The sequence below is a fragment of the Falco naumanni genome, chromosome 9, assembly GCF_017639655.2.
Source record: "Falco naumanni isolate bFalNau1 chromosome 9, bFalNau1.pat, whole genome shotgun sequence".
Classification (NCBI taxonomy): Eukaryota; Metazoa; Chordata; class Aves; order Falconiformes; family Falconidae; genus Falco; species Falco naumanni.
Window position 1 is genome coordinate 30,480,211 of NC_054062.1, and position 10,427 is coordinate 30,490,637.

The 10,427-nt window shown below is 45.3% G+C and overlaps 1 protein-coding gene across 6 annotated transcripts in view; it reads right to left on the reverse strand.

The window, feature by feature from the left end:
- The window catches only part of TUBGCP2 (tubulin gamma complex associated protein 2), a 35,609-nt gene that overhangs the window by 25,000 nt on the left and 182 nt on the right, over nt 1-10,427 (reverse strand). For 2 of the 6 annotated variants that reach the window (XM_040606618.1, XM_040606617.1), the window contains exons 2-6: nt 8,885-9,055; nt 7,205-7,333; nt 6,716-6,892; nt 2,370-2,529; nt 725-932 (exon numbers count right to left, since the gene is read on the reverse strand). In XM_040606618.1, coding sequence (XP_040462552.1) covers nt 725-932; nt 2,370-2,529; nt 6,716-6,892; nt 7,205-7,333; nt 8,885-9,034 — 824 coding nt within the window. In that variant the 5' untranslated portion in view covers nt 9,035-9,055. Of the gene's footprint in view, nt 1-724; nt 933-2,369; nt 2,530-6,715; nt 6,893-7,204; nt 7,334-8,884; nt 9,056-10,149; nt 10,413-10,427 lie in introns of those variants that run through there. The other 4 variants (XM_040606621.1, XM_040606619.1, XM_040606616.1 and 1 more) reach the window with 3 other exon arrangements.

Below are 10,427 nucleotides of genomic sequence, written 5' to 3' on the forward strand. Positions count from 1 at the left end.
ACAGGGATTCATTTGACCAGATTTAGATGGCTCCATACATGTTAGTGGAGACAGACAGATGCTTCTGAACACAAGTCATACCATCTGGAAGGAGACATGTAAGAGACTGGATGAATCACATCCTAAAAACGCTGCTTTCTCTTTGCTGATCTTTTAGGGACTTGAATCAAATGCAGGCATCTACATAACACACACAGAATCACAGAATGATTTGGGTTAGAAGGGACCTTAAAGATCACCTAGTTCCAACTCCCTGCTGTTTGTGAGGTGTACTTCATACTAAGGACCTTTTAACAATTACTTAAGGTAGCTAGGAGAAACTAGGCAGCAGTAGGTTCTGCTCAGAAGTACACAAAGGTTATCTCAGCCCTGCATGTGCAGAGGAGAGCAAAAAGCAGGAAACATGAAGAAATTCATAGCAAAGTGGGAAGAAACAAGCCAGAATAAGTCAGACATATCCTATTTACACTTTCCTTTAATTTACCAAGACCAATTTTGGACAAAGTGAAGGTGAGGTGAATGAAAAAGTGAACTGGAAGCACAGAGAGGAAACCCAGCAAAAAGAAATGTACCTAAAACAAATTCAAAGAAATTGCCATTCTTATATATCACCATAGGTTTAAATTTAGCTTGGAAACGAACATCTGCACAATGACAGATTCTCTAGTCTACAACCTGATGCTCAAAGGAGAACATTCTCCTCTGACGGAAGTCATCTTGGTACCTTGTGACAGCAGAGTAACTTGCTGCTACAGGAAGAATCCTGGTCACCAGCTCTTTGATGGACAAGTCCAAGTTTGGATCGACTGAAAACGCTCGGTTTTGCCTCCCTACAAGAGGCTGTGCTGTGATGTACCTCCCATCCACACCAATCAGAACGTACAGCAAGTCTTCCACAATCACGGATTCTTGGGAGGCTAATGGCAAAGTACCTGTTTTCAAAGAGAAGACAAAAAAAAGAACACAATCAGAACATGCCACAGTACTACCTGATTGTAGTAGATTCCTATTATTTCAGTCTAGTACCTGCAACTTGAAAGGAAGACATACTACCATTCAAAGAGAACAAAGGAAAAAGCTGAATCGAGATATAGAGAACTAAAACTGAATTATAAAACAGAGTTAGGGTCAACTCCAAAATCACCTGCCTTGCTTTCCAGAGAAACAGAATCCTTTGTTCCTTTATACCAAAGCAAACCAAGTAGACAGGGCTATACTTCTGCTATCTGTGGCCAAGAGAACATCACCCACAGCCTGTGCTGCTGATCCTTCCACTCAAAAGGGCTCAGTTATGCTGGACCCAAGAAGCTCCAATCGTGTCAACAACTCCCCCTACCTCCACTCCACTGATTCAAGTATCAAGAAAACAGTTCAAATACAGACATGCTAGCCCAGCAAAAGCTGCAGGTGAACTGCAAACTGTAGGGTCTCTGAATGGTGCAGTCAACTATAAACCAGCTGAAAGAAGCACAAAGGACTCAAGCCAAAGTATGATCGACTGCATCAGAAGATCAGGAAACAGAGTGGCTACAACATTAAATACAGCAAAGTTTATCTCATGAAACAAGGCAACAGTCCCTCTCCGTTTGTAGGATTGTATGGGACAGAACAAATAGTTCTGAGCTTGCTAGGAACATACCCTCACAGCACTTCTCAAAAGGCCATGGAAGAAATGTCCTGGTGAACAAGCTATTTAAGGGCGCCTCCAACAATAAGCCTACTGTTTTCATGTCCCCCTTAAACACAGCCCAAATCCACATCAGGAAAAAGCTACAGGTTTCTTGTAGAAGCCTCCACAGTTCTGGGGAGTGGAAGCATGAGTCCCTAACTCAGCTTTTTTCTCCAAAAAAAGTTCCTATATCTAATTTATGAATAAGAAACTATACACAGTTCAGCCTAAAGCTAGAACACAACTGGGAGAGATTAGTCCCCTGCTGTTCTGGCAAGGAGACAGACAGCAAATCAGGGAGGCTGTTATAGTCTTGCTGCAGAGAATACTGAGCTGGGTGGATTGATGGATATTCCCTTGTCAGGTATGACTACAGATTTTTCAGTTGAGAATATAGATGTCATACTCCTACAGTAAGATTTTATGGAGGCTGTGATCAAGAGAAAGGACTGGGAAACGTAAAACAGATTAGATCCCATGGATCAACAGTGGGGCTGGAATTCAGCACAGGAGAAACACTGTAAACAAAGTAAATTTGGCTTTTGGGTTTGTTTGTGGGTTTTTTTGAACCCTGCTCTTCACCTACAGAGTGTAAGCAACCAAGTTTTGCTTTCATCCTGAGTGTGATGAAATCTGAATGGCTCTTCTGAACAAGTACAAAACATGAAAGCTAATGCAATTTTCCCTGCATATCACATACCTATAGGTACCGTTGTGTCAGTGCTTAAACTGGTGCCAATTAAGAAATCGCCAATAAGTGCAGGTCTCTCGTACACCCAGGATGGAAATACTGGAATGGGCTGACCAGAATTCTTCTTGTTCTGCTTATCTCGGAGGATTTTTCGCGTAAGCTCAACAGGCTGTTGGAAAAAGAGAAAGAAGGAAAACAAAGACATCTTCTGAAGTCCTAGAAATTTTGAATTTCAAGCACAAATTGACTGTAAACTGATAATGGGAGAACAGGAAGCAAAATAGCTGATGTTTCAACAGCACGGTGCAGGATTTGGTCTCTTAATATCATCTAGTCTATTGGTCTCAGTGCTGCAGAGGTGATTTCTTTATATTTTGGCCACCTTTTTATTGGAGGGTACATCAATGCCTTCTGCACCCCTCCCCACCAACCTAGGTGCTAGGGCAGACATAGGGGAGCAGATTGGGGACATGCACAACCATCAGGCAGCTTACTAGTGCAAAGTGCACCATGTGAAAGGCAGCAAACTCCTTCCGGAAGTAGTAACATCTTACTCAAGGGTCACTTTCAGACAGGCTAACAAACACCTCTAAACTTGGTTTCTGCACAGTGCTCACTGAGTAGCTGCATGCCAAACACAATCCAGATAATCCACCTGCAGATAGCTGGAAAATTATGAAGTTTTTTTACTCTGAATAGGAGCCAGCGAAGAAGTAAGCTCTTAAAGACCAAAAGACTTTCTACCCCTGGCTCTGGGTCTCTGATACTGAAATAAATGGAGTGCAAGATGAAGTATCAGCTGGAGAGGCTTGTGAGATGTACAACCTAAACAACACTTAAAGCCTCAAGCACACAAACACAGGGGACATGCTTATGAATGCCATTTCTTAAACTCCACAGATGTGTATGTGAAATGGGATAAGCAAAGGGTCATTTTACTTTCCTCTCCCAGGAGGTCTCAGAGAGGGGGATTTAGGAAGGAAGCAAACGTATCCGTGAGCTTTGTATCATAAAGAACAGCACTCTTACATGTGAGAGGTAGTTGATGCACACTGTGGCTGGCCCTGGTCATTTGCCACATTCTCGGAGCTGCCCAGTACTGGGTCTTGAAAGCCTCCAAACAAGCATCAGCTCTGGTACCACTCCTCCAAGCACCACCTTTCCGAGCATGTTTGCTGCAGCCTTGCTGCTGGCATAATGCCAGTACAACATCCCCAGGTCAGAGAGGCACCCCAAAGCAACACTACATTCCTACTTATACCGTGCACGTGTGATCTGCTAGAAGGACCTTAACTTCCTTACTCCGTTGAAGATACTCAACAGTATTGGTCCCAATACAGACCCTTGTGGGACACCACTCATTACTGGTTTCCATTTGGACACTGACTGTAACTCTTTGGATGCAGCCATCCAGCCAGTTCTTTATCCATCTAGTCATCTCCTTTCCTTCCTGGCTCTGGAAAATACCTGTTGTAAAATGCCCTACTTCTATACTATACAAGAATAAGCCAAATAGCACACTGGGCCTGAAGGAAGTCCCTGAAATGAGATGAGCTCACGGCACTGTGAGGGACCATGCTGGAACCTCTGTCCCAGTGAGATCACAGCCTATCGGCTGTGGCATTCATCCCTAACAAAAAGGCAGGGACTCAAAGTATTCCTTATAGTGATCATGATAAGGAGCAGCTAGAACCCTGAAACAATGCAGAACCTTCTTCATCAAGGGACTGGTTCTTCCTCACCAGTGATTCCCTGGGATGCAAGAGACAGAGAGCTTTTGTTGGAGTTCAACCAGCTCTAGTGTGAATCTGTTAACTGGCAGAGTTTTAAAAAGTTGACACAGTTTTGGCTGTAAAGGACACAGCTACCTGAAAGGGAACACTTAATTTTTACCACCTCAATGATTCTTGGGCCAAAACTGGTCCAAGCAGCAACTCCCGTCGCTAAAAGACAACTCAGTGATTTCTCTGACAGTGCCAAGTAATCACAGGGCAGATGGCACAGCACTTGTGGCACTGGTGACAAAACACATGTCTCAGGGGCATGCATCACCTTCTCACCACAACTTAAAATTTAGATCATTGTCATTACTGACTTCAGTGACAGCCTGGATAAAACTCCCAGAACTGAAAGTGTGACCCTTGGGTGTCAGCCTGGCATTTAAAAGCCCAGGGGATAGGGGTACAGTTTGCCACTATCATGCTGATGATCCTGCATCTGACATCTTAAGCAATAACAGTGCCCACACCCATCGAGGTAGAGAAAAAGCTCATCTTCATGCTCAATGAATGGCAACTGTGCCGAGGGGCTCCCTGCACTACAGCCCTGGTGTCGAGGAAGACAGGCAGCAGCGAGCACACAACCAAGAAGGAGTGGTGGGGGCAGCTGGGCTTTGCTGAATCTGGTGAACCGAAGGTCTAAGAGCAGCCTGCAACTACAGGAAGGACGAGTACCAAGATGATGGGTGAAGCCAAGCTCCTCCCTGCAGTAGCAGGAGGTCCAGGCATCCACAGACAGAAGCTGACTCTTGGGATATTGAGATCAGTAAGGAAGAGACACTTCTTACCGCAGAGCAGAGGGGGAGCAGTCAGTGGCAGTCAGCAGGGAGGTGGAATAACTCCCTCTTGCAGGACTCAGATGGACAAAACAACAGCTGCCCTGATCTAGTGTGGGCGACAGTTCTGCTGCGAGAGGGAGGCTGAAATGGACAACCCCAGCGGCTCCTCCCACCAGTGCCACAACAAATCTGTAGAAATACTGATAGCTACCCTCCCTGCCCAGTGAATGAAGATGGTGCCACAAAGACCACAAATAAGAGCTGCTCTACTGAGATCCTCACGTACATTAATACAGTGTGAAGGATCACCCCAGGCTTGTGCCAGTGCACAACGTGGCTTTAGAAGAGAGATGGAGAAATAAATCAACTGCAACGACTACTTGACAGTCTTCTTGGGAAGTGGCTACGGCAGAGACTCTTGACACAGAGCTTTCAGCTATGTGAGTTGATACAGCCCTACTGACTCAATGGCCCCACACACCTGCACATTAGGGCCTTTTTAAAGAGTTTCAGTTTTTTAAGTCTTAAGTATAAACGGAGCAGCAGGGAGGCACAGATCTTTTCAACTGGCTGCTGCCAAGAGACCAAGACAGGGCCCGCAGTGCTGCAGAGTGAGGGCTGAGTGAAGCAGACACTCACTAGTACAGATAGACCCCATGTGCTAACAAGACAGATAAACCTCCACTGAGTGAGGGCACAGGACTGCCACAACAGAGACTGACACAGTGTGATTTCTGAGCATCCACAAGCAGGCCGACACCCTCAGAAATAGTCACATTCAGAGCCTGGAGGCTTGTCCCCTGTGGGATTTTATTGACCAGTCATCAGAAGGCAGAACAGAAACAAACCTCTGGAACAAAGGGAAGCTGAAAAATTTTAAATAGAAGCATTTGCACATAGTCCAGTTGCTCACTTAGTACAGACCTCTGAGAATCTTTTGTTCTTCTCCCCACTTTTCACACTCTCACCTCTGTCCAAATAACTGTCCATACACAGTTCCTCCTGTGCCTTCTGCAGCCAAAATGCCCTTATCTTGACCCATAAGCTTTCCGTCCTATTTTTCTCCCCCCGTCCTGTTGAGCAAGCGGATTTATAGAGAGCTAGCCAAGGTCAACTCATCACAGCACAGTTATTTCTACAAATGATTACAGGAAATAAAAATTGGGATTATAACTAATAATTGCCCTTCTGCACTTTCTACCTCTCAGCCTACTGATAACGAAACACTTGCTTAACTGTTTTCCAAGCCTGTGCAATGACACAGTTTACTTCTACAGCAGGTTTTTTCCCTCTTTTTGTCTTTGCTATCACTTTGCAGCATTTATTTCAGGAGCTCAAATAGCTAAGTGGAGGGAATAGCTGCGTCCACTTGGGGAACGATTATATGGGGAATTGCACCCATATCATCTGAGAGAGCAAAACTCCTAGCAAGGATGAGGACATGCCACAATGGCTGTTGAGTTCCTGAGCAACCACTGCCACGGGCAGAAAAGAAAACGTCAGCACAGCTTAAAGCAGTCATTTGAAATGGGAAAATGACACTACATTAACCCCTGCCAGTTAGAACTGTCATGGCCTAAACTTTATTTACCTTAACTGACTTTAACAGAAAAAGGCCACTTTTATTAAGAACAGCACAAAAACGTAATGTGATCTAACTAATAAAATTTGAGAGATAATTTAGATTATCTGCACAGAAAGAAACATTTAGAATTCCTCTAAATGATAAAAGACCACAGCTAAAGACATGAGCAGAAAGAGAAAGATTTTGTGCCCAAAGCTTAGGAAGAGACAGTACCTGCTGTACACTGGAGTTGGCTGTGACACTGCCCAGCTGCTTGCGTAGTTCCTCGAGCTCCTGTAGAGAGATCTTGGAAGTAGATGAAGGAATGGAAAAATTTGTGCTGCCACTGGTTGCTGCATTTGCTGCAAGTTCTGCCCTTTCTTTGGCATTTTGTTGCAAATACTGGAGTGTCTGTACATACATATACAAAAAAAAGATTGTGTGAACACTGGTCAGGACACACTAAAGCAAAAAACACGTGACTGTAAGACTGTTGCACTGAATGAGAGCACAGGTCTTTATGTCCCAGTTTTCCATGTCTTAGTGGTTTATATCAAGAGGAGTAATTCTCAGTAGTGCTTTAATAATTCAGTAAATGCTAGAACTGGTTATCTGTTGATTTCCATGCATTTTGCTGAACATTATCATCAAAATGCACGCTGTACTTAAAATCATTACATTGTTGCTACTTTCAACACATCCAGTTCTAAAGAAGAAACAAACCTCTTTGTCTTCTGTGAGTTTTGACAGTAGATAAACTAGAGAATCTAGATGTCTTGTATTTTTAGACTTCAGCTCATCATACTTCTTCAAAAAGTCTTCAGGAGTTCGAGAAAACTCTGCTATTTTTACCTGCAAAACACCGTATCAATATTAAGTTACCATCACAGCACTCAAGAAAGGAAGAGCATTGTGCAAGGACGGAGACAAGGTGCAGGCTGTGGCTGCTGACAAAGGACTTCAGGGAATGGGTTTTGGACTGAATGCTGCAGCATGGGCCAGCATTGCGCTGGAGGAGAGTGAGGGCCCTGGCACTTCAGGTGATGGAAAAGGGACTGCAGGAAAGAAAAGATGAAGGTAAGCACGAGATCTATAGCAGGGCTCGCTTTGCATGTGCTCAGTCTGAAGGAATGCAATTTTGTATCAGCAGGTTTATTAAGGGATTTGGCATTGATGAAGCCATGTCTGGATATTGGATCCACTCTGGAGGCCCCACTGGCAAGGAAGACATTAACATACTGGGCTGAGTCCAGTACAGGGCCATTGAGATGGTGGGACGTACTGCCCATTGCCCAAAGGGGTTACGGATCCTGCTCTGAGGGGCACAGCAAAAACATCACAGGCACTGCCACAAACTGCTAAACAGAAAATCCCAGCTGGCCCTAGTGAAACAGTCCTTGACAGAGACTGCAGTGACCCCAGGACATAGCCAAGATGGAGGAATCTCGCGGAGATTTTCAAAACACAGCTAAGCAGTCTGCTGTAGCTGTGATGTGAGCTCTGCCACGAACAAGGGGTTGGACTGCACGTCCCCAGCTGTGCCTCCTACTTAAATCTTTCTACAAGACTACGAACTGTAGCTGTCAGTGTAAATGATGCACAAGACTGGAATCAGAGAAAACATGCAGTTCAGGCTACAAAAATCTGAACTTTCAGACAGTTACCAAATTTCTAGCACTTACAGCTTGACTGACAGATTGCTTTTAAAAACAACAATGAAAAGCAGTATTATGGCCACAGAAGTATGTCTGGTCACGAGAGTGTCAAACTTTAATCCCCAATACTTGGATGATAGTCAGAAGAAGTGTCAGGTATTGTTCATATAATTGCATTTTACACAGTAACTATTTTTCATTTGTTTTATTCTTCCAGAGGACAACCCCTCTAATCAAAATTTGAAACCAGCATTGCAGGCACAAAATAAGCGTTCTTTGAACTTTCCCCCCACCCCAGTTCTAACAATCCTTCTTACGGTCTTCTACCAATGTCTCCAAGATGCAAGGTTTTTACCTTTTTCCTGATAATAATCTTTCTACTTCATACCCAAAATTGCGATTCCAGATCAGATTTCCCCCTTTCACCAAGGCCAACATGATTTCACCATTTTCACAGAAAAACTTGTGACAGCCATTACCTCTCCCAACAAGTGTCCAGCTCCACACCCACAAAAGTTATCTCATAGTAAAGTAGACTAAGGAAAAGTTAGTTCACATCACTAGCCAAAAGAAATCACAACGAGGTATATTTATCTTTAACTACTCCTCAGGGAGGACTGTACTCTCAGAGTTGAAGGAACCTCTATCAACGACTGCAAAGGAAGCATGCCGCCTCAGGAGTCCTGCCAGCTCCCCCTATAAGGTCTGAAACACATTTTAGCTGCAAGTACAGTACATCAACACTTACCTTCGCGCTGTGCGCAGACACGGTTGTGGTAACATATGGCGTTCGATTCTTCTGCAGAAGATCGATGTAGACTTCAGCTCCTTCACCACCATGAACGTGCAGTAGGCTGAGCAGCTCATTGACATCGTGGTGAATGCGGAACTCGCTCATACTCCCACCTGAGGCTACAAGCTCCACAGGATACAGAAACAAAGGTGTTAAGTTATTATTTTACTGCTGCAAATTGAAATATACCCACACAAAGAACACTTCCTGACCGCATTATAAGCCTTCAGAGTATGCTAAAATATTTGACTGGAAGAAAGTAATACATGTAAGTGGAGGAAGCCAGCAAAACAGAGGTACTCATTATCATGCCTGATTTAACTATACTGGTACAAACCCTACCTTAACGTAGGTGAGCCAGCAGAGCTCATTTCAATCTCAAAATCACACCGGTGGTGGACAAGTTACTGAGTCATCGTAAGAAGTGCTGGTTCATCTACTGACAGACTGCAGACAGCCAAAATTGCTGGCTCCAGCAGCAGGCCCATGCTGCTGCTGCTGCTTCTGAAGTTATTCAAAAGCAGTTCTTCCAGGTTTAGGGGTCTTTTATCTTCTATTGCCCATTTTATTAACAGACAAGAACCAAATTCTGCAAAGTTACTCAAATGAGGGCCACAGAAGAGACTGACTGAGGCTTCATGCAAATACAGAGTTCACTGTGACACCCTGTACAGATGCAGAGTACCAAGCATACAGACACACTTCTAGTTTGCCAAAATCATTGAATCATTTAGGCTGGAACAGCTGCCTCAGTCCAACTCTCCATCCAAAAGTAAATCAAATCAAAGCAGCCTGTGCACAGCCTTGTCCAGTTCAAGCTTAAATATCTTTAAAAATCCTGATTTCCCCACTTCTTGGGGCCCCAATCCTCATGCGGAAACATCTTATCCCAATATCCAACTGGGATTTCCCATGCTGCAGCTTGTGCCAGCACCTCTGCGGCTCTCGCTGTGCCTGTCCTAGCAGAGTCTGGCCCCAGCAGCTCTGGGACCCATTCGGGCAGAAGGAGATGCCGTTGGGTCCCCCTTCACCCCCTCATCTCTGGCAGAGCAAGCCCAGCTCCCACAGCCTCTCCTCACACGCCCTGGCCTCCACCCACCCTTGCCAGGGCCTCCCTGGGCTCACTCCAGTTTGTTTGTAACTCTCTCATAAGGGAGCCCCTGGACTGGCCCAAGCGGTTTGGATGTGGTGTCACAAACGAGGTGTTCACTTTGCTTTACCTGCCGGCGACGTCCCTGCCAACACGGGTGAGAACCGGCCTTTGCTGGCACCAGGCCGCAGCGCCGGTCGCACCCACCCTGCTGCCCTGGGCCTCCACGTCCCCCTCTACACAGCTGCGCCCCAGCCAGCCGGCACCCAGCCTCTGCTGCCGTCCGGGTCACCGCGTCCCCAACGACCTCGCGTTCGCATCTTTTCCAATTCCCGAAGGCTTCTGTGAGCCCCCTTCTCCAGCCTAGCATGCTCCCTACGAGCGGTCACCACAGCCCCCCGCCCACCG